At 39.8% G+C, this 24,495-nt stretch overlaps 1 protein-coding gene across 1 annotated transcript in view; it reads right to left on the bottom strand.

The window, feature by feature from the left end:
- Positions 1–24,495, bottom strand: part of LOC144628579 (hemicentin-2-like) — a 62,523-nt gene continuing 38,028 nt past the window's right edge. Inside the window, 24 exon segments of the mRNA XM_078486693.1 lie at positions 1–435; positions 438–458; positions 3,232–3,369; positions 4,253–4,435; positions 5,403–5,525; positions 6,423–6,722; positions 7,376–7,595; positions 8,232–8,576; positions 9,392–9,462; positions 10,147–10,452; positions 11,171–11,458; positions 12,427–12,708; positions 13,423–13,683; positions 14,255–14,500; positions 15,115–15,360; positions 16,086–16,328; positions 16,859–17,104; positions 18,815–19,060; positions 19,427–19,672; positions 20,422–20,667; positions 21,898–22,143; positions 22,293–22,538; positions 22,960–23,205; positions 24,061–24,306. Of these exon segments, the coding sequence (XP_078342819.1) occupies positions 224–435; positions 438–458; positions 3,232–3,369; positions 4,253–4,435; positions 5,403–5,525; positions 6,423–6,722; positions 7,376–7,595; positions 8,232–8,576; positions 9,392–9,462; positions 10,147–10,452; positions 11,171–11,458; positions 12,427–12,708; positions 13,423–13,683; positions 14,255–14,500; positions 15,115–15,360; positions 16,086–16,328; positions 16,859–17,104; positions 18,815–19,060; positions 19,427–19,672; positions 20,422–20,667; positions 21,898–22,143; positions 22,293–22,538; positions 22,960–23,205; positions 24,061–24,306 (5,453 nt within the window). The 3' untranslated portion in view covers positions 1–223.

Here is a 24,495-nt window from a genome sequence, read left to right as displayed (position 1 = left end):
TTGAGTCACTTGAAACATTGCGTGACAAGCTAGCCAAATAAGGACTGCAAAGGAGGAAATGATAAACTGAACTCTCAGTAAAAAAATCTTAGCAAATACTTTACAACGAAAGGCTAGAAATTACGTAAGAACGGGAATGGTATTTCTGTTGTACAGACTAACACATCACTGTCAACAGCCTTCACAGAACGGAGAGCAAGGGACACTTTTATATGGTCTTCTGTTACACAACTGGTTGTTGAACCTCTTCAAGTATAGACTCTCTCTTATTGCCGCTTAATTCACCCACAAAGGAGCCGTCCTCAGTGAAATACGCACCCTCTCCCCCATACTCATCTAGACTGTCATGGCTTTCACGGTCAATCTCCTCCAGCCTTCCTCTCCAGTCCTCGCGCGGCTTGAAGTCAATGGGAGCAGGGAGTTCTTTTCTTTTTCAATTTGCTTCTCGTGTTCGGAAACTGTTTATTTAAAAAGAAAAATAATAATTAATGGATGGATGTTTCTTGTATGCTGGATTATCATTGCAATCTAGAATCATTTCTCATCAAGGCATTGACAAAACTTTGATTTTGTATAAGGCCCTTCAATCCCGAACTCGAAATTTTAATTTTAGTTTCATTTCCTTTTTTCATCGCTAAAAAATTTATGGCCACAATCGCTTGTTAGACTTTCTTTCACAATCTGTAGGCTATTATACCCCTCCGTATCAAAAGAGACCTTAGGATTCTCGTTCGACTGCGAGTACGGTAATGTAAACCAAGTATCATTTTGGCGGGAAAAACGTGGTAGCCGCGTCATTTTAGTACGAGGTTTTGCGAAATCATCGTAGTTGCAAAAACAAGGAAACAAGTCGTGAAAATTGTAGGTAAGTTTCGATCATTTTATTCTTTTACAATCACGAAATGACATAAATATCCCCAGGAATCTCAAAGACGTCAATTATGTTGCTCCCAAGGTAAAAGGCAGCTTTTAAGAATATATATTTTCTTAGTATCTCGCTGAAAACTTCCAGTCAAATTTCTTTCTCGTTTCGGTTCTAAACAGTCTTAAATGATGAAAGTTTCATTCCAGCACGCTTTCGGTGTTGTATCTATTTTAATTTTTCTGACCATAGTAGCTTCTGAAGTGTATGTGAACCATTCGCATTTAGTTGAAGTATTTTTCCACTTAAGCGGAGGTGTTTATTGGGCTATGTTTTTTTGGCCGAGTGTTTTCAAGATGGCGCCCACTGGAAAGCAATATGGTTGCAACTGCTCAGCCCGGGTTGCTCAAAGGATGGGCAATTGTATCCATTTTAACGAATAGCTGGAGTCGTGCTTTGGCCGCGTTTAAATTTTATTGCAATAACGTTGTCATAAAAAAAAGAAAAATGAAAATAAAGGCAAATAGGAATTAATTAGGCGTATGTTTAAAATTCACCCGAAGAAATGGCCTCAAAACGACTCAAAATACACCTTATTACACGATTAATAAGTGTACAGATAAACTCGTGAGTTTCCTGTGAATGCTATATCAGTTATGAAGATCAAGCTAATTAATTCCTATTTCCTTTTTACCGAATGGTAATGAAGGTGTAGTGATCATTCTCGAAGTCACGTGTTTATTAATTTCCCTCACTCGCTCACTCCATTCTGATATTAAACCGCAATTAATTCATGCATTCAACGGTGAACGTGCTGGCAGAAAGGTTCTTTAAAACGCCATTCAGCGCATGGCAAAACAAATTATTCTCCAACCTCGTTCCCAGGGTCTCTCTTTTTCAGGGAACTAAATTGAATTTCACAAAACAAATCGAATATGGGTCAGTTACACTTATCCTCTGGTGATAAAAGAGAATAGAATTCGCTCTACGAAGCCTCAGAGCATAGGCTATCAATGACCCATTCACGTAAGAAAACATTCAAAGACGCGTTTTAGTAAACACAACATTCATGCACGTTTTTGTTTCGCGTCACATCATCTTCGTGTCACGTCATCCGTTCTTCATCTTTTTGAGTCGTGCAGAAACGCGCATCTTTCTCTCAAATTTTATTCGCTGCTCAAAATAACGCTATACGTGCTGGCAGAAAAGTAAACATATTCACAAAACAAATTTACTTAATGCTAAAAAGGATCAAAGGTTACACTTAAATATTTTTGTGATGAAATAGAATTCGCGCTACGAAGCCTGATAGCGCGAACCATCATGACGCAATTCCCATGGAAAAATAAAACATTCACAGGGAAATAAAGTGAGATTGTGTTACATTATTGAACGCGGCTTATTTGAAGAAAAAAACTATCAATGACCCATTCACGCAAGAAAACATTCAAAGGCAAATTAAGTGAGATTGTGACATTACTGATAGCACCTATGAACTACATATAGTTACGCTTAAACTGTTATAAAAAATTATTACGCTCGCCATGTGACGCGTCTTAGTTAACACCACATCCACGGCACGTTTTTGTTTCGTGTCACGTCATCCGTTTTTCATCTTTTTGAGTCGAGCAGATACACGAAGTGCTCGGGCGTATCTTTTCTCTCAATTTTTTTTTCCGTAGCGTAGTTAAATTTTAGTCTGTTTTTATTGTAAATATCAATTTTAAGTCTTTTTATTATTATTATTATTATTTTTATTTATTTTATGTGTCCCCTATAGCTATTAGTAGAGAGTGTTTCACTCTCGGCTAGAATTCCTTTGACACATTAATAAAGTTGTTGATTGATTGATTGATTGCTGTTCAAAAATAACGCTATACGTGCTGACAGAAAAGTAAACATATTCACAAAACAAATTAACTGGTAATGCTTAAAAGGATCAAAGGTAATACACTAACCGGAAAATATTTTGGTTGTGAAAACTGAATAGCGCTACGACCCCTGAGATCACGAGCCATCAATGACGCAACTCACGTGGAAAACTAAAGCAAAGTGAGATTGCTTTACTTTATTGGACACTTATTTAGAAAAAAATGCGGAGGTCGGCACTTCATTCATCGAATTACCATGAGGTTGCTCGAAGAGCCTTTGATTTCTTTTTTCTATGCCAAGGGTATTGCAATTAGGTGTACATTGAAATTCTTGTTACCGATTTTTAAACATTTTGCATAATTACTCTAGGGAGAAAATTGTTTTAAATCATTTTCTTCTTCAGACATGATCGGCTCCTGCATTCTCATGACCTAGCTGTTGCATTTAAGTGTGACAATGTAAAGAGAAGTTACAAATGGATCAGGTCGCCTCCTTACCTTTAAAATTCGAGCTTCGCCTCCGCCTGTGGCGTTTGACCAGAACAACAATCAGCAAGAGAAGAAGCACCCCGGCTGATAGAATGATGAGTGTGATGAACCAATCAGATTCGTACATCGGCTTGCTATCTCGCTTACCTGCAATTGATAACAGGGTGAGGTAAGTTAGAATCTCGGAAATCACTTCGAAGCATTGCTTCAGACCATGTGGATACAGCTGATGGCATATTATACCACGTAGGATTGCTTTCAGTTAGCCTTTATAATGGGGTTAGGATTTCTATCCAAAAAATCATGGTCCTGGCAGCTGGTCGTTGGTGGCCTAGTGGGGATGATTCCCGCTTGGTAAACCGACGATCCGGGTTCGATTCTTCTTGGTGTCAACTTTTTTTAACTTAAAAATGGTTGAGTGTGATGTTTATTTCATGTATGAAAAAATAAGAAGTCTCACATGGTCAGAAGCAATGATTGATAATGTTATCCTTGAATCTCGCGGTATTATAAACAGTTTCACGCAAGGTTTCGAAAGAGGACGTTTTTGGTGTAACAAAGTCATGGAACAGCCCGTTTCGTTTTTTTGACCAGATTATCCACCAGAACACTTCTAATCTCTCTCCTATACGCCCGTGAATCACTGTTTATTTTTTTTTAACTCGAGCGCACGACTCACACTTCAATTCATACTTCTCTCTCGCACGCACGTTACACGAACGTGACTCACCTCCCTTTCAATTATCTTTTTATTGTGCGCGAGTGACTCACACTCACCCTTCTTTCTCTCTCGCGCGACTTATAATATTACACTTCATACTTCATGCTTCCCTTATAACCTTCACGCTCGTGGCATTCACTTCAAGAGAATTTATGCTTCCTCATCCCTCTCGCGCGCTTGAAAGAACAGTGAGCTACACTGGGCACCATGTCCGACCAAAAATTGTGCAACATTTCAAGCCAGTAAATGCTATAAAAATTCTAATGTCATGCTCTGTTCAAAGCCGAGGAGAAAAGTTGAGCTGCTTACCGCTGACAACAGCCCCGGCGTCTGCTGGTCTAGCTTCAGTGACGTCACTCTCTGGACTTGTTCCCTCAGTGTTTCTACCAATTGTCTTGAATTCATACAGCTCGGAGTCCAGATCGTTGATTTCGGTCCACTGGGTGCGGAAATGATCTACCCAGGCTGTCTCCTGGAATTTCTCCCCATCTACTGTATAACAAAGGTTAAAAAAAAAAAAAAAAAAAAAAAAAAAAAAAAAAAAAAAAAATTTTTCTCGAAAATTTTTTTACCACAAAATTACACAACTTGGTTACTTTAATTTTCCTTATTCTCAAAATTGGGCGAAACCATTTTAAAAGCTAGTTTACACGAAATTTTTATGTGACAATTTTTAATTTGCTCTTTTAGACGAGGAAAATTGGCCAACTTTTATATGACAAATATATTTGCTTAGAAGCTGGCATGTTAGCTTTTATGTGACAAATAAAAGTTGTCACATACAAAAAATTGCTCGTGTAGACGACTAGTCACATAAAATGTGGCAAATGTTGCGACTGCATTGGTGGTCCCTAGTCCCCCAATCTTCCACTAGGTACTGTGCACGCGTATCTCTACTGTCCAAAGTCATAACTGGCGCACTAAACTTTGAACTGTTGACAGATAATTGTTGTGCCATCTACACGATTAAATATATTTGTCACATAAAAATTGCTCGTGTAACGAAACCCGGCCAAAGAACAAAGGAACCTTTCTGCAGAAAGCTGTCTGCTGTTATTCAACAGCGTTTACTAAGGCAATGCAGTTAGAAGACTCTAGCTCGTCCTTTGAAAATCAAATACAGATGAACCTCATCGAAAAATGTTTTTTTCCTTAGAAAACGAAAAAAAAACAATAAAACAAAATAAAACCAACATCAAAAACAATAACCTAACAAACCCACAAGAGTTCCAATCTTAACAGAAATCATTTTGGGTCCTCGTGAATTTAAACCCTTCCGAAGTAAAAGATCTTTACGTAATTTTATGTGGGTTCAATATGTTTCTTACACAAAATGGGGCGGGAGGGGCACAACACCTAAATAAAGACTCAACTAGAAATAAAAAGCAAACTGTGGTGATAAACATTACGGACAAACGCATTATTGGAAAAAATTATACCTTTTCTCAAATCTTCCTACCTCTCTTTCTGTATAAAACTTTAAACTCATGAGTCCATCCTCCTCCGACACCAAAGTTGTACATCACACTGAAAGCGCCCTTCCCTGTTCCGACCACGGTGGGTTTTTCTGGTTTAGCAGGAGCTGAAAAACACAATTGTTGTCTTAGAATAAGTAAAAACCCATGTATAGAGAACCTAGATTTTTCCAACTTAGCCCAAATAGGTCTTAAACGAAGATGAGTTTTTAGTGGGATTTTAGGCTACTTAGTTTTGAATAATTCTTAATTCTATGATCCAGGGGCACTAGTGAACAGCACAGATAACTACTACATGTGTTAACCATACAGTAAAATAATCTTTCGAAAGTACTAGCTAGCATGCATGTTAAGACTATTTTATTCCTGTAAAATATGAGAACCCATTCCAATCTGGGCCCGTCAATGAGATGGGGTCGCTTATGATGGGGGAAAGCTATATCAAATTTACATCTTTCTGCTTACCAAAATCAGGTCGTTTTGAAATGTGCAAAAATAAATAGCGCATGTTGTAATATTGTGGAAGAAATTAAATATGAAAACATCCTCTCCACTTTCGGCCTGACATGCGGTATGCAATTTACTCTTTAGTCTGAGATGGGGTAGCAAATTTGAACTTTTTTGGGGTCTGAGATGGGGTATCAGTTTTTGCAATATTGGGAAAGTTATGTCAAAAATAAATAGCGGATTTTGTCGTAACATTGTGGAAAAAATAAAAAAATAAAAACATCCTCTCCACTTCCAGTCTGAGATGGGTTATTCAATTTAACTCTAATCTTTAGCCTGAGATGGGGTAGTAATTTTGAAGGGGTAGGGGTTCCTAGACCCCAAAGGAGCACCCCACCCAAATATTTCCAAGTCCCCTTCCTCGTCCCGGGAAGAGTTGGCAAGCCAAACGAGAGCGAGAGTTAGAGCCTTGTTTCCCGACCGCTTATGAAAGGGGGAAAAGAGTCTTATTACGATTTTAAAGGAAACTCTGTAGTTTAAGTGTTAAAACCTCTCACCTGATCTCTTAATAGTTCTTGTAGTCGTCCTAAAGCTGGCACCCCATCCCTTACTTGTCCTTGCTCGTAATTCCACAACATAGCTTGTCTCAAACTTTTCACTACCCAATAGTTGCTGACGTGTCTTTGCCTCTACTGTCTCCATAGCAACAACCACATTCTCGGGTGATGACCCATTGTACTCAGCGGACCCCACTTGGTAGTTTGTAATGATCCCATTAGGCTCCTTGGGCGGTGTCCACTTGACCAGGAGGAACTCTCCGAACGGATAAATTTGCACGTCAGATGGAGGGCCTGGTTCTAAGAAGGAAAATTAACACACATCACCAAAATTAACAGACATTAACATAGGTTAAAGTTATCACCTAGTGTATTTTGATATCTAGTACTGATAAGCCAAGGTATATTAATTAATATTTTGTGGTTAGGTTGTCAGCATTTCATCCAAGAAACTGTTGGAACTATCTTTAAAAAAAGCTCATCTGCTACCATATTGAACCATTTGAGTGTGACTTTTCTTATACCAAATTATGTTTGGAAGACATTAAAGTTTTCTAGAGCACCTTCCCAATGATTTTCAATTGCAACTATCATCTATGTGTTTGCTTTAGTTTTTTTTTCTTGCCCGGTGACCTCTAAAGCAACTCGCCTATCAGACTGAAAAGTTGTCTTTAGAGCATATCCCGTGAAAAATCTAATCCAATCGTGTTTCAGCTAAGCAACATACGTTTTCCGCGCTTTTTTCCCGCCCTTGTCATAAGTTCCAGCTTTTTTGCGCGCTAACTACTAGTAACGTATTTTCCCGCCCTTGCCATACGTTACATGTTTTCCCGCGCTAGCTACTAGCTACACGTGATTTTCCTTAAACATCTGATTGGCTTATTGCACATTTTGCTGCCGTTTTGATTGGTTCGGTGACTTTTTTGAATTTAAAGCATTAAGCATTGTCTTACCACCCTCCAAGGTTTCAAAGAAAATCGTTGCACTAGCAGGTCCTTCGCCACCAGAGTTAAAAGCTTTCACGACCACATTGTAGTTTGTGTACGGCTTCAGTCCAGTGAGGGTAGCTTGTCGAGTATTGCCTCCTAGAACTTCCAGAGACTCAGCTGAACTAGGTATAGCGCTTCTTTTTCTTCTGGAACTGATTGAGCGACTTTCACCCCAGTAATAAATCTACAAAGGTGAAAACAAACCCAACATTGTTACAGCCATTTTCAACGTCACTTGTTTTAAGATTTCTGAGTGCATTTCCGCAGAGAACGCATTCGAACTAAAGCCTTGAGGAGGGACCCTGGTCTGTGAAAATTCAAATGAAAGCTAGCCTGCCTAGCTGTACTCTACGATGTAGAATTGTCGGCACCCCAGTGCAGGACGCCTGCTCTTGTGTGCTTATTTTTTTTCCAAGTGGTTCTTCTCTTGCGTCTGTGAATGAAATCCAATACCTAGTGTGTGACAATTCAAATGGTAGCTACTGAGCAGTACTTTCATGAGATACTGTTTATTATGCAGTACAAGGTGGTTCTAACTTTTAAGTCTGTGGATGAAAACCTTGTGTGTGACCATTCAACCATTCAATGAAAGCTACTGAGCAGTTCTTTCATGTGGCACTGTTTGTTATGCTGTACAATGCTTCATTGTGTTGTACAAGGTGGTTCTAACTTTTAAGTCTGTGGATGAAGCCCTAGTGTGTGACCATTTAAATAAAAGCTATTGAGCAGAGCGTTTAGGTGGCGCCGATAATTCTTCAATATTCTCCAAACAAACAATTCAAGGATAAAGGTTTGAAACTTCTAAGACTAAACAGTAAACCTTGTATCCATCGACACTTCCTCGTTTAACTGTAACAGGTTTCCAGCCCAGTGTTACACTGCTGTCTGAAACTGTTCCCACTTGTGTACGTTCTGGTTTTGCAGCGGGTGAATTCTGGCCAGAATACGATCTGACAACAGGACTGTCCGGTCCAGGCCCCTCGTGATTACCCGCGTTTATCATAAACTCCCACAGCTGGTAGTAGCCGGGATTGGATAGTGCAAAAGCTCCCACTCTCGGATCACCGATTTTTTCCTCACTCCATTCAGTAATATGTCCATTGACTTTTCTGTACATCAGTATGTAATAGCATCCTGGAGCACTCCAGTCCTCTTTTGGCATAGGCTAGTAGGAACAAACGGTAGCTTAGTGGTGGACTTAAGGGAAGGGCCTGGGTTCCCTGTGATTCCCTCCCCGCTTTATTGCTGAAACATAAAAGGCCCGAAGCTAGTGCCGAACAGTTTTCGTCCCCTCCCATTAAAGGGTCGGGTCCACCTAACTCTCCCTCTTATACGTTTTGTATTTCAATTTCTTTAATTGATCTTTATTTATTTTAATTTAAAAATCTTTAATTGCAGTGCTAATATTTTAAATCTTTGGTACAAGTATCACTTTAAGGTTTTTAACATTATTGTCACGGAGAGTAATCTTAGTAAGGGAATAAATTTTCCCCCACCAATTGCTTCTCCAGTCATGTAACTCCCCCCCCCCCCCACCCTCTTTTAATTGTATTAATATTAAATAACAAAGCAACTTAACCTTCACCTTTTCTTGGAAACCCTCGGTTTGTCTTTATAATTCTTCGGGTTATCTTCGGAAATGCTCGAGTCAACTAAAAAAATCTTCGTAAGTCTTTGGTTCAACATCCCATTAATTGTACCCAGTAAGTTCAACAAAGCTAAATCAATTGACACTAAAATAAAGGTTCTACTTTGCTGTATTTTACTTCCTTTTTCAAGCATTAGTGTGTACAGCATAAAAAGATCTCGCCCAATTCAACTCAACATCAGCTGATGAGTCAAAAACCAGGAAAGTCAACGAAAAAGACCAACAAAATGAACATTATTAACTTTATTCCATGTCATAAACAAAATGCTCACATGTCATAAGAATGCATTTATCTATTCACCTCTCCCTTATACAGGAATTACTATACTCACAGTCCAGGTGATGGAGAGCTCATTTGCCTTCATAGGCACGCCTCTTAAATTGGCAGGATATTTGTCTGGAGCTGTCAATGAAATAAATAATTAAATTAATATTAAAATAGCACATTAAACCAATCAAGGAAAGTACATACAACCATGAATAAGATTCCCTGACGAGCTAAAATGGCAGCTGAAGACAGGCCCCTCTCTTTGAAAACGCGAATCATAAGTTTTCTTTAGAGTCAAGGAAAAGTTGTTTGTTGCGTCGATTAGGTAGTAAGTATGGTCCTTTGTTTGGAAAGTGATTGGTCAGTTTTGCCGTACTTTGCTATATAAACTATAGTGAATTGCGACGATTTCTCCTACTACTACTACTACTACTACTAATTTTATTTGTACACCCTAAAAGATACGATATTGTCACGTGAAAATACTAATGACCCCACGTTTGCTAATGCGTTTGCCAGTCCCAATAATACGTTGATTGATTGCCAGACATCTTGGACAATCTTTCAAAATGTCCAACAAACGTCCGGAAACATTCGCACGACCTAAAAAAAGGAAAAAACCTAAAAAAATTTTTTTTTTATTATTATTTTTTTTAAAAAATTTTACCTTGAAAAAATTTCGTCGAAAAAATTCAATTTTTTAAGATTCACGCGACTTTCGAACAACCTTCAAAAAAATTCGTAAAACGTCTTCATGTTCTTAATAAGTTTTAGTATTACATGTGTGCGTGCCATTGTCTGTGTCTACAAGTAACTTACTTCCGACTGAAGTTGTGCAGATCCCTTCCGCAGTTGGTAGACTGGGACGACTTGGTCCAAAGCTGTTCACAGCCCTCACACGGAAGCGTAAAGTGGCCCAGCCAGGCAGGTTCAACGTAGCTGATGTGACATTGGGGTTAGTGACGTTGTACACGAATTTGAAGACAGACGGTTCGTGATTTGTTTCCTGGTCAATCAGAAAATGAGTAACGCTAGTGTCATTAGACGCCACAGGGGCCCAAGAAAGTCTGGTCTTCCTGTTGTAGCAGTCTGTTAGTTGAAGATTGCGTGGAGGGGATGGCACACCTGGAAGGGAAAAGCAAACTGATTGTTTTAATAGATCCCGTAAAATTGTTTCATTTGATGACAAAATTGTCGTTATCGTGAAGTTTAATTAGCACCAAATATTTCGTAAGTAACACGTTTTGATTAATTTCGTTGCAGTGTCCTATCAGAAAATTTTACCAGCTATTTCCAGTTGAAACGTTTTATAATTGTTAGGCCGTGAGGGACCGCGGAACCGGGGGGGGGGGGGCTGGGGGCTTGCTCCCCCATATTTCTGTGACTTTGGAGAGAGTCTCTGCCCCCCGCTTCAGTCACTGTCAGCCCCCCACCCCCCTCCAATTGAATGCTCCGCAGTCCCTGCCGTGTACTTATGGGTTCTAACCTCTAATGCTTGATTTCGTTGCTTGAACTAGCTTAGCCCTGTTTCGTAAAACGGGTTGATTTCTTTGAAAGATTGTTCAATATTGAACCACTGCTTCAACCAAAAATAGTTGAAATACCGTTCTATTGACTGAGAAACGTAAAACGAGTTTTGATGCTAGTTGATAAAGTTAGCCAATTAAACCAATCGGGAACAGGTCCTTTTTTCCAGCAAATTAAAAGAAAACTAGCCCACCTAAAACGGTTGATCTTAATAAAACCCGGCCTAAATACCCAGCAGAAGATCAACGCGAATTTAAAAAAAAAAAAAAAAATAATGCACATTTTCTCGATAACGCCAACCACTTTATTCACGTACCCATAATTGAGACAATAGCGAGCGCACTGTCCTCGGATCCTTTAGGTTCAGGAGTGTACGCAACACACTTGTAAACGCCGGCCTCATCAACAGTGATATTTGGTATTTTTAACACACTTTCTCCCTCTAACAACTGAATCTTTGGGCTAAAGGTGATATCAGCGCCGTCCTTTTTCCAGATATATCTCAGTTCTAGCGTGGAATCCGCAGTGGCTCTGCACTGAATAACTACACTTGTACCCTCGCTGACTGTTCTGTTTTGTGGCTTGACAATAATTTTTGTCCTCTCTGTTGTAATACAAAAAAAACAAAAAACGTTACCAAATTGTCTCAAAGAAGATTGTAACTACATTTAATTTTGTTTATTTTGGCTCTGTACTGGAAAACTACATTTGTACCCTCAGTGAATGTTCAGTTTTGTGGCTTGACAATAATTTTGTGTCCTCTCTGTTGTATTACAAAAAACAAAAAGGTAAAGCTTGCGTCGAGCCATGCGGCCCATACCGCCGAAGCTTAACCCGGTTTCTGTAGCATTAAGCGATTAGCAGTATTTCTACTCTCGCCTGGATGGGATGCTTGTCCATCGCATTATTTTGCCGGTACCAATTTATACACCTGGCTCTAGTTGTTCAAAGGGTCGATAAAGATATCCAGTAGGTTTTGTATGACAGTTATCCACTGATAGGGAATTATCCGCTGGATAGCGGTATCCATCAGGACTTTGAACAACTGGGTCCTGGCCCCTGTTGTTCAAAGGACGGATAACACTATCCAGTGGATAAACCACTATCCAGTGGATAGCATTTAGTACGTTTTGTTAACATTTATTCACAAGATAAATGGCCCCTGGGTGGAGAGGGGCACTATGAGTGTAAAGTGTCTTGCTGTAGAACATAATCCACAGTGACCCTAGTCAGGGCTCGAACCTGAACCTCTCGATCCGGAGTCTAACGCGCTACAGAAAAGAACGTTTCAAAATAGCCTCAAAGAAGACGCTAGCTGCATTTTATTTTTGTCTACGTTGCCTACTTAGTCTTCTTTCCTACGTGATACGGCCTTAGCAGTTAAAGCGGTTTTTAGTGACTCTATCACTTAAAAATGTGTTTTAAAAAATACCCTAAGCCAATTGTGACCCTAACCCTACAATCTTTGATGTTTTCACTGTGTTATTTGCGTATTTCGTGTTTGCCCAGATCGATTGCTCAGTTTTTGGCTTTTAATAATGGATTTATTAAAAGTAAAACAGTTTTTCTTACCAAGCAAAACCCCAGGAGCTGTTACATTTGCTTTTCCCAAGTAGTTCTGAGCCATACACGTGTATCTACCCGCGTCACCATCTTTGATTTTGTTTATTATCAGAGTACCATCTGCCTCTAGATTGTAGCTTGTATTCTGTCCATAAGTAATAGCGATACCATCTTTGAACCATTTCACCGCCGGCTGGGGCTCTCCCAGAGGCTTGCAAGGTAACCGAGCCTGGCTGTTCTTGAACAGGTAAAAAGGACCAAATGTGACACCGTGGAAAGATGGCTTCCAGGCTGTGAAGAGAAGTGTTTTCATGTTACCAAGTTAACTTATCGTATTCTGATCGTGACGTTACCATAACGACTGAACAAAATATGTAACATATTCCTGCTGTTTTTTTTTTACCATGATGTATGAATGTAAAGGTAAGAGCCACATCCGAAACATTTCAAGATACCCCCCACCCCCCAAAAAACAGCAATGGAATGAGCCATGAATCGTTTAAAATTATGGGCCTGGACTGTGTTTCGGTCCATATGCACACGAAGAAGGACTTGGCCAAGCCAAGCTACAATCTCGGACGAAACCAGTTGAGACAAACGCATTTGACTTGCAAGCTGGTGAAAAATATGTTATCCTCCTCTCCCCCTACTTAATGTTGTTTTATGGGGATTTGCAATTCACCAGGCTTTGTTTTCATAACACGACAACATTGACAACATTGAAATAGGGAAGGATGGACTTGAAAAATCGAGCTGATGTAGCTAAAATAGTGGAAATTAGCACAAAGTGTCCATCTTGACTTCACGCTTGGTGTTTAGCCCAAACTTAAGCATCTGAAAGCATTTGAAGGCATGTCTACGCTTTGTCATAGTGCTTATACAGAATGAGACTCTGAATGACTCCTGGTATGGAGGGGAATAATTATTTCTAGTTTCAGACTTCAAAAATTGAAATACATTTGCTTTAAATTTGTATTTAATGAATGTTCAGTTCAAGCGTCTTACCCTTAACAGCAATGTACAATGTGGCTTTCTCTCCACTCCCAGCACTGTTGACAGCAACACAGGAATAAAAACCACTTCTTTGAAGTTGAAGATGATAAATACCACTAGTGTTACTACCAAGCAGTTCCTGATCGCGGAAAAATCTGTACTCGTCCACAGCTGGGTGTGACTCTGCTGTACAGTTAAATTTGACGGGACTGTTAAATTTAACAGCTCTGGAGATATCTGCATTCACTGACAGACGTGTTCTTTCGGGTTTAACTAAAACAAAAAGGAAATTGTCAACTTAGGTATAAGTAAAGGCGGGTTCCCATATGATCGCCCCGATCGCCTGGTATGAGCGAAGACCTAAAAAATACAAACATTTTAGCCCTAGATCCAACACAATGACAGCCTTCAATGAAACAGCAAAACTTGTGGCCTCCTATCTTCTCAGTTGTTGCAGTTTTACGGTGAAGAAGGGAAAGAGAAACTAGAAGGATAGAACACGGGTGATCCAAGCGATCGTGATCGCCCCAATCGCCGCAGACGTTAGCGATCGTCTGTGTAATGTTCTCATATAATCTCCCCGTTTTTTGTTTATTTGCTTCGAGGGATTAGGGATTAGCTTAGTGGCTATTTTCCACAGTTTACAGTTCGAATTTGAATTTGAATTGCACTGCCGTTTAGTTTTGGTAAATTTATAACCACAGAAAGGTGAAAAATTGGATTTTTTTCGTTTGTTTTATTTTGGTCGCTAACTTTGTACGGAAATTGCATCCATACAATCTTCAAAAAACACTACATGGCCAATGTTTGTAACATTCAACGTGAAGCAAGGATATACTCTTACAGTGTACATCAAGGTAGCTTCTAGCTTTTACAATCGTGTCAAACGTGTTTTGTGCAGAACACCAGTATTCTCCGGAATGATTCCTGTTCGCTTCCAATTTCAGTGTGTCTCCTGAAGCCACAGTCAAGCCATCTTTAATCCATGATATTTCCGGGGTTGGGTTCCCAGTGGCATTGCAGTGGATTGTTGCGATGTTTCCCTCAATGACCGTCTGGTAAGGCGAGCTTACGGTGCAACTTGGCGGAACTAAAATTGATAAAGTATGTATTTGATTATAGCTGGTGGGATTAGCGCGGAGAGAGATGAAAAATCGCGGCGAAACCCGCGTGCGTTAGCTGCGAAGCCGCGAGTGAACTCGAGTCCTGCCCAATTCCCTCGCGGCTCCGCTCTAATTCCCTCGCGGTGCCGTCTCTCCCGTTCGCCATAACAAAGCACAAGCACTCGCATTCGGTTGCGGATCCCGCCGCCAGCTACGCAGGCTAGTATTTGATATTTAAGGATGATAACAAAAAATTAGTATTAAACGGTATCATTAACATTGATTTATTATCAATTCAAGTTGTCGTGTTTCGGTCAAGAAAAGCCGTCTAGCCCTTTGTCGGGCCCCGCATACATCAGCAGTTCACTTAGCGCGCGCAATTCAGAACTTTCACCAGGACATTTTCACAACTTTCCGACAAATCAAAATCAAAAGTAAAGCTCAATAGAGGTGATATGATGATGATGATGATGATAAACATGTCAAACCGGCCTTGTGGAGTACAAATATCGTAAGATATTTGTACAGCTTCTTTCGCGCATTATTTGTTTTCAACTAAGCGGCCGGGAGTTGGATAATAAAAAAAAAATTTCAAACTTACACTGCACATCAAGGTAGGCGCTCGTGTTGATTTTGACGTCCAACTCATTCTCTGCTGAACACCAGTACTGTCCAGATTGATTCCTGTAAGCTGCAAACTTTAATGTATCTCCCGAAGCCACAGTCTTCCCATCTTTCAGCCACGTTATCTTCGGGGTTGGGTTACCAGTGGCAATGCAGCGGAATGTAGCTTCGTCGCCTTCTTTAACAGTCTGGTCAACTGGTTTGCTCGTAAAACTTGGAGGAACTGTGAAAACGACAAAACAACCAGTTCATATGACATGTTTAGAGGATCCACTGACTGACCCACGAACGAACGAACAAACGAACGCACGCATGCAAGCACGCACGTACGAACGATCTAACGAATTTTCGAACGAACGCACGCACGTACGAAAGAACGAACGAACAAACGAACGCACGCACGAACGAACGAACGAACGAACGAACGAACGCACGAACGATCTAACGAATTTTCGAACGAACGCACGCACGAACGAAAGAACGAACGAACGAATGAATAGACGGACGAACGGACGGACGAATAAACGATGGTACATGTATTATCACGGCTGTCGCATGGCGCTCGCCAGGTTCATTTTTTTGGGTTATCAAATGGCGAAGAGTGCAATAAGGAAGGACAAAATGTATTTAACGCCCATTTTGTCAAATCGGGGACGAAATTTCCGGCCAAAATTCAAAGCAATTTCTCATTCATTGTATTAGCTGCACACCTAACCCAATGACGACGTCCTTAACACTCTTTAAAACATCACTCTTAAAAATTTGCTGTTATTCTTCAAATAAAATTAGTTTGATTATATAAATTTTGCCGAGCATCTGTTTAGTTATAGGAACATAGATAAGGTACACAAGCGACTCTGTACGTTGTCCTTATATGTCTCGTCCGTTCTCCGGCAGCCAACGTTCTTTATCAATGTGCAATTTGGTTGTAAAATAATTCATACTTACACTGTACATCAAGATTGGCACTTGTATTCACAGTTTTAAGACCATTCTTAGCTGAACACCAATACTCCCCAGACTGATTCCTCGACGTTTTAAAGCTTAGTGTGTTTCCTGATTCCACAGTCTTCCCATCTTTTATCCACGCGATATTTGGCACAGGGATACCAATGGCATTGCAGTGGAATGTTACCGCAGAACCCTCGATAACAGTCTTATTAGTCGGTCTTGTGACCAAACTTGGTGGATCTATGTGAGAACAACAGGAATAAAAAGCACAAAATGATATATTGAGCCTAAGCAGAGACGTTTTGAGCCACGGACGGCAACCGGAAGGCAACTGTTATCGTTTTTGGTGCGTTATCACTTCCTCGAATGAGATGGAAAGCCCCTGTTTAAGGTAAAACACGACACTCGTATGTTTAACTTTTTACACATGTTTCGCCACCTTCAGTGTGATACACACTGAAGATGGCAGATTGAACTGCAGAAACATGTTTGTTAAAATTAAAAGTGTCGTGTTTTCCTTGAAATTCATATCATCAAAGCTATTATCCAGACCTCTGTTTTAACATTTTTAACTTGATCTTGCTGACAAAAAGTCTATAACACATTATAAAATGGTCGAGGAAATGCGCGCGCCGTGATTGGTCAATTCGAACTCATTATAACTCAATAATGCACTCGGGCGCGTTTTTTATTTCTTTACTATTACTCTCTTCGTCATCACAAAAGTGATTTAAAACATCTTGATACAACTTCTATAGCTTTATACTTACACTGTACATTTAGTTGAGCACTAGCTTTGATTTGGACATTCAAGCCATTCTCTGCTAAACACTCGTATTGTCCAGAATCATTCCTGTTGGGTTTAAAGGTCAACGTATCCACTGTAGCCACAGTCATCCCATCTTTGACCCACTTTATACTCGGCACAGGGTTACCAGTTGCCGTGCAATGAAAAGTAGTTTCATCATCTTCATTCACTGTTTGGTCAATAGGTTTGGTTGCAAATTCGGGCGGAACTGTAAAGAATTATAACTGATCTTCAATATCACGTACATAACACCAACACATCAAACAGTTTTGCAAATTTTCATTCTTATATGGCTAATCTTATGACGACTGTTAACTGAAAAACACAATAAATTAATATTTTATCCAGTTAGTTCAATTTATGAGCAATCCACTTATCTTATCGAATTCGAAAGTCGAAAACTACGATACTAAATTAAGGTTGACAAAGAATATATTGATGAAACGTTTTCAGTGGCTTTGAGAATTCTCCCACATTTCGTATAGTAAGATAGGTCAGTTCTATTTAACAACTAGTAATAGTTCTCACTATAAAGCTGCCCCCGCTTTTTTATAATTTGCTATACAGCAATAGTCTAAGATTAGTAATGTCTTTTTTCCGCCTTAAATTATTGATGCCGATGGACTACACAATTAGGCTTCTTTTTTTATTGTGCAATGTACGTCACTACATTGTTTGCTGCGGAATTTCTTGTTGTGTGACACCGTTGCATCCTAAAAAAATTCACAAGTTCAATAGCGGAAATAACACATAACACATTGTTCGTGGTGACAACACGCAAGCTTATTCTCGGCTTATAACATTCAAAATGAACTTACAATAATTTCCAGGCCAAAAAGCCTAACAATTCCACGAGTAACAAAATATGGCAAATTCAAAGATTCGAGAAAACAATTTTTGATCCCTATTCATCCACTCTTTAGATCAAATAAACTGACAGTTTTTTAGCGAAATGAATTACCGTGTAATGCATGACAAAATTCACGCTTTTGTTTATTACTCGTCGTAAAATCATGTAAAATGTATGCGATTTCCACTTGTTTTCACGACGTTCAGTCGCTGATTAAGATAAGAAACTCTTCGTCCCTGGATGATACGCCTGTTATGCTTTCCATGTCATTTGCAGTATCATTTCAATTTCAGGTACATGTTTTAGCTATTTCTTCAAGCAACAGATGTTTGTTGTGATCACAGTGCGACGGCTGTTTTTATCCTTTTGCGGCACTGACTTCCGTTGCTCCTTAACGAGCGTCCCGGCAATCCTTTGCGAGCATTTAGGCAATCCTTTGCGAGCCGCTTTGACCAAAATCGAGATTTTTTCCGGTACCATTCACTGAATGCACACATTTTACCTACCTACGCGGGGACTTCTAAGGTGCCTCCTCGGGTTCCGGCCTCTGGGCCGGAACCCACCCTGCGGGGGCAATTAGACTACGAGCCCAAGTTTTCTATGAGCAAATAGTCAACGAGGCGCAGCCAAGTTGACTATCGCCCATAGAAAACGAGGGCGAGTAGTCTTATTGTTTTAGTAGAAACTCTAAACGATTGCAGTCCAAAACCTACAATATTGTGCACTTTGAAGACAAAAATGAAGAAAATTTACCGCTTAAAGAGCTACGCGAGCGCGCGACTGTTTTCTATCGGCGAATAGAAATCAGTGGGAGAACCAATCAGATTCGCGGATTTCCAATAGAACACAGCTGAGTTTCTACTAAAGACTCTTAGTGTTTGTACAAAATGGTATTTTTCTCACACTCTTCAGAATAAGTTGTACATCCACATGTTTACTTTAGGTCATCTTAGGTAACTAAACTGCATGTTTTGACGATATTATCGCGACTAGGAAATTCGCCCAGGGGAGGGGGGGGGGGTGCTGATCAGTCAAAATGTATAAACATACAATGCATACAGTACTTACACTGTACGTCCAAACTAGCGCTAGCATTAACAGTTGAATTCAATCCATTGTCTGCTATACACCAGTATTTCCCAGAATGATTCCTGTTTATTTCGATACTCAGTTCATCGCCTGTACCCACAGTCTTGCCATCTTTAACCCATGTTATCTTTGGGGTTGGGTTCCCACTGGCTTCACAATGCAGTGTTGCTGTGGCACCCTCAGTGACAGTCTTGTTAATGGGTCTTGTAATAAAAGTTGGTGAAACTGAAAAAAAAAAAAAACAGGCATTACTAACGTTAAGTATATATTGTTGACCGTACTTGTTTTTAGGTTTTAAGAATTTATTGACACTTGCATATCACCATTTAGACTGACTCCTTAGGATTGGTCACCTTAATATATCGCCTTTATCCATAACCCTTTTATTAAAACCAGATTGATTGCAAGCCTGATACGATCAATCTGGTTTTATTAACACTAACAGTGACGTTTGATAAGAGCATTTCTTAAACAAGACATCCGGCAACAGACAAGCCAAGTAGTTTTATCCTTCGTTGCGTGGTCCCCTACACCTGAACTGTTTTGTTTTTCCTTTTATTAAGTAATGCAGAGTACAGTTATATTACTTACACTGTACATCAAGTAAAGCGCTAGCGTTGATATTCAAATCCAATCCATTCTCTGCTAAACACCAGTATTTTCCTGAATGATTCCTGTTGGCGTCAAAGCTCAGTGTTTCCCCTGTAGCCACAGTCCTCCCATCTTTCAGCCATTTTATCTTTGGGATTGGGTTCCCAGAGGCAGAACAGTGGAACGTGGCTTTATCTCCTTCTCTAACGGTCAGGTCACTTGGTATCGTTGTGAAACTAACATAAACTGTAACAAATGATAATGCTCTTAAAAAAACATTGAAATCTTATCAATTAGACTACGAGCCCGAGTTTGCTATGAACGATTAGTCATCGAGGCGCAGCCGAATTGACTATCGCTTACAGAAAACGAGCGCTAGTAGTCTAATTGTTTTAGCAGAAACTCTAAAGGATTGCAGTCCAAAACTACAATTTTACTGTACTTTTAAGCCAAATGTCGAGAATAGTTGTCCATGTAAAGAGCAACGTGCACGCGATCGTGTTAGCATAACCACACTGACCGTGTAATGGTAATCACGCAATCTGATTGGCTACACAGGTGCCGTTTATTGATCGGTAGACGGCTCTCGTAGTGCGCGCTTAGTTTTCGCTTAATTTTATCAATCAAAACCTTCAATAAATCAATTCTAGCGACATTCTGTGTTTAATAGATCTGTCAGTGGATTATGCTAAAACATTCGCCTCTCGCCAACTATCAGCCGATAGAAACCGAGAGCGAGAGAAAACGATGGGAGAACCATTAGATTTGCGGATTCACAAAGAACACGGCTGAGTTTCTACTAATGCCATTTGAAATCTATTTTATACAGATGCAAAGTCTATTTAAACTATTTAAAATAAGTAACAGAGATTGAGACATGCTGGAACTATACAGATACTGTACAAGAAAAAATGCATCCTTTCATTCGTTAGAGATCCTATATGTCCTATATATCATTTTGATGTTCCAAACAAATTGTTTCAGTTCATACTTACACTGAACGTCAAGATAAGCACTAGTATTGACAGTTGAATTCAATCTATTGCCAGCTAAGCACAGGTATTTTCCAGAGTCATCCCTGTCTGCTGTAAAGCTCAGTGTATCTCCTTCACCCACAGTCTTCCCATCTTTAATCCATGTTATCCTTGGAGTTGGGTTCCCAGTGGCATTGCAATGGAATTTTGCTGTGGCACCCTCAACAACAGTGATATTAGATGGTGTTGTAATTAAACTTGCTGAAACTACAACAAATCAAATTAAATGTATCGTTAGGATTCTGCATTTCACCACATCAGAAACATAAATAATTTCTTTTTGTACTACCGTGTGGCACTTTATTTATGCGTGTTCTAATTTTTGCGTTTTTTGCGGTTTTCTCTTAAATAAAATTTCCCGCAAAAATTTATTTCATAGTGGAAATATCAGTACACTTTAGTATCATCTTTACATGTGCATAAAAAAAACTATGTTGGGGCCTTTTTAAAACGTCTCCTTTAGATGTTTGTTTTAAAATAGCTCTGTGCTGAAAACGAAACTGCTTGCAATAACTCGGGAGATAATCTATCAAGTGGAACAGAAGTTGATCATAATGCACTGACAGAACAGCCAGCAATCTAGAACAAATCGTTGTTGTATTTCGTTGACAAGTATTTCGAAACGTATTACACCCGCACGGTATTTTGACTCTTAGGGCCTGTTTATATGGAGGAGAGTTGTCCCTGGTAGGAGGGTTACCCACCATACCGAGCCACCCCGGGCGAGAGAGCTTTTCATACGTTTCTTTATAAATAGCTGCGAACTGTTTATATGAGAAATTGCAAAGTTGGCTCGGGGGGCAGGGTGACCCTGGGTGGAGGGTCACTCGCTTTGAAAATAGGGTGACCCTTGGGAGCGAGCCAACTTTTTTCCATATAAACAGTTTGGTTATTTTTGCCTCGCCTACCAGGGACAAGTTGACACATACGGAGCATGCGCAAATGTTGCAATCGGCCAAAGCAACATCGAAGTCGGCGGTAAATTTGTCCGAAGTGGTCTTCGTCGATGTTTCAGCGTTCCTGATTTAAGAAAAGGCCGCCATAATAGATATTTCAAAATAACTCTCGCCAGTCTTTTGAACCGAGAGGGCCAAGTTTTGGCTCGGTCAACAGGGACAACTTTCTCATGTAAACGCTCGGTAAAAGATAGCGCGGGGGAGAGGGTAACCCTCCTACCAAGGACAACTCTACTCCATATAAACAGGCCCGCACTCAAAAAAAAATGAAAATACTGTAATTTCAATTATTGAAATAGACTTTCTAAAAAATTGCAAAAATTAATCCCCTGCACGAAAAGCCATTCTTTACAAACAGAAAAAGAGTACCTCCCACAAAATACCAAAATGGCCAATACTCAAAATTGAACTCCCGCAAAAATTACGTTCCACACGGTGTGCACAGGGTATAGCTTTACAATCAGTATGCAACTAATCTTACATTGCACGCCCAGGAGAGCTGAAGCACTGATATTCCTATCCAAGCCATTCTCTGCCAAACACCAGTATTGCCCAGAATCATTTCTGTTGGCTGCAAACGTTAACGTATCTCCTAAAGCCACAGTCTTCCCATCTTTCTGCCATGTTATCTTTGGAGTTGGGTTCCCAGTGGCAGTACAGTGGAATGAAGCTTCATCGCCTTCTCTGATAGTTTGATCCATTGGAGTTGACGTGAAACTCACCAAAACTGCAACGGACGATAAACGTACTTTAAGAGTTCGAACTTTTCGAAATCTAATTTAAGAAATTTCATTAAAACCAACAGTAAAGTAGTATACGTATTGAACTTTGGAGCACAAAAAAACGTACAAGAAGGAAACTGTAATTCACACTCACATTGAACATCAAGATAGGCACTAGCATTAACAGTTGAATTCAGCCCATTCTCTGCTAAGCACCAGTATTTTCCAGAATGATTCCTGTTGGTTTTAAAGCTCAGTGTCTCTCCTGTAGCCAGAGGCTTCCCATGTTTAATCCACTTTATCGTTGGGGCTGGGTTCCCAGAGGCCGCACAGTGGAACGACGCTTGGGCACCCTCAATAACGGTGTCATTAGTTGGTCTTGTGATTAAACTTGGTGAAACTACAACAGACCATAAAAAAATAAAAATAACTTAGCAAAGTGCCAGCATTTATTATTAACGTTGGATGGTAACATCCATCACGGATAAAAACATAAATTCCAAAACTCACAATTCTTGTTTTCCAAAAAGAAACAGCTATTCTAGGCTACATTTTTATGATGCGCCATGATAATGATAATGATAATACATTTATATAGCGCATTTCCCATATGTATATGTTCAAATACACTGCACACATACTGTAATTTTACTACACACAAAGGCCAGACCACAACACAGGGAACCTCGTGCCCTACTCTTTGCGAATCCATCCGTGATCTGTATTCTTTTAAAAGCTACATCGGCCGGCCGTGCTTGTGTACATTCAAATCTACACACTAGCAGTAAGCAAATGGAAAATGGAAATATTTTTTAACTTACACTGTACATCAAGCAAAGCGCTTGCGGTAATATTCACATCCAATCCATTCTCAGCCAAACACCAGTACTTCCCAGAATGATTCCTGTTGGCTTTTAAGCTCAAAGTGTCTCCTTCACCCACAGTCTTCCCATCTTTAATCCATGTTATCGTTGGGCTTGGGTTTCCTGTAGCGTTGCAGTGGAATGTTGCTTTGCCATCTTCCCGAACAGTGTGATCAATTGGTGTTGTTGTAAAACTTGGTGGAACTGCAAAAGATGTTAAAAATTAATTCATCTTATTAAAAGAGCCCAACATTCGGCTCAGGTTCGAGTTACTGGTAATACGATAGATGATAACTTCGGATGGACAATATGAAATTTGAACGATCCAAATGGGTGGAAACGAAATTGTGCATGATAAAATGAGTAAGCGCTTACCACATTTCACTCCTGACGTTTCCAATCACTTTTGTTATTAGAGACCTTTCGATTCTAGTACGTGTACAAGTTTGACCAATAACCGTGCACGCGCGTGAACCAGAGTCACTTTGGCGGGAAAATACGCGGCAGCCGCCCCATTGTACCTCGTGTTTACGAGAATGTGGCGTATTCGTGAAAGCAGGAAAACACATTTCCAAATAGAAAGGTAAGCTCTAACGTTTGCAATCAAGAAATGCTTTTACTTTTTAAGGGCAACTCAATTATGTCATCTTTGTTACTCAAAAATTGTTTAACAAAGCTTTTTGAGATATGTTCTGCTAGTATTTAGCTGAAAATTTGCAGTCTGATCTCGTTGTCCTGTCCACACTTGAGTCTAAAGGTAAGTTACCTATTTTGACAATTTTCATTCGAATTCTTTATCTCTGGCTCTAAAACGATGAATGAAACGTAATTCTTAGCACCGCCTTTGAGAACCCGATGAAACAAAGTTATTTTAAGACACGGTGATAATAACTTTTCAAGAAATAATTTACCAAACACCAATGTTCTGGATAAAGAAATTGCTGTAACTAGCCAGCTACACGACTCACTGAATTGCAGACCACAAAAAGATAATTAACTGTACGTCCATTTATTGTATCTTCCATAAAAACTTTTATCCTATCCTCATGTCATACTCACACTGCACATCAAGATAAGCACTTGCATTGACAGTTACATTCAAGCCATTTTCAGCAGAACACCAGTATTTTCCAGATTGATTCCTAAAGGCTTCAAAGCTCAGCGTGTCTCCGGTAGCCACAGTCATCCCATCCTTAATCCAGGTTATCTTTGGTGTTGGGTTACCAGTGGCAGCACAAGAGATCATAGCTAAGTCACCCTCAGTAACAGTTTGGTCAGTTGGTTTGAGAGTAAAACTTGGTGAGACTGCAACCAATGAACATAATCAAGTTACAGTAATATTTATAATACGGGTTAACACGAAAGTCCAAGTCTGTAAGTTTCTAAGAAAAAATTGCCGGATTGCTTCGGCGGGAAAGTAGAACGTATTGAGTTAAAGGTGCTTTGTCACGGATTTTACCAGATTTTTGAACAGCCAAAGTTTATATTTGTGTC

Source organism: Oculina patagonica, chromosome 10 (assembly GCF_052425735.1).
Source record: "Oculina patagonica isolate OP01 chromosome 10, crgOcupat, whole genome shotgun sequence".
In the NCBI taxonomy this organism is placed as follows: Eukaryota; Metazoa; Cnidaria; class Anthozoa; order Scleractinia; family Oculinidae; genus Oculina; species Oculina patagonica.
Note: the sequence above shows the minus strand (reverse complement) of the source record. Positions and strands in the feature narration are given on the sequence as shown.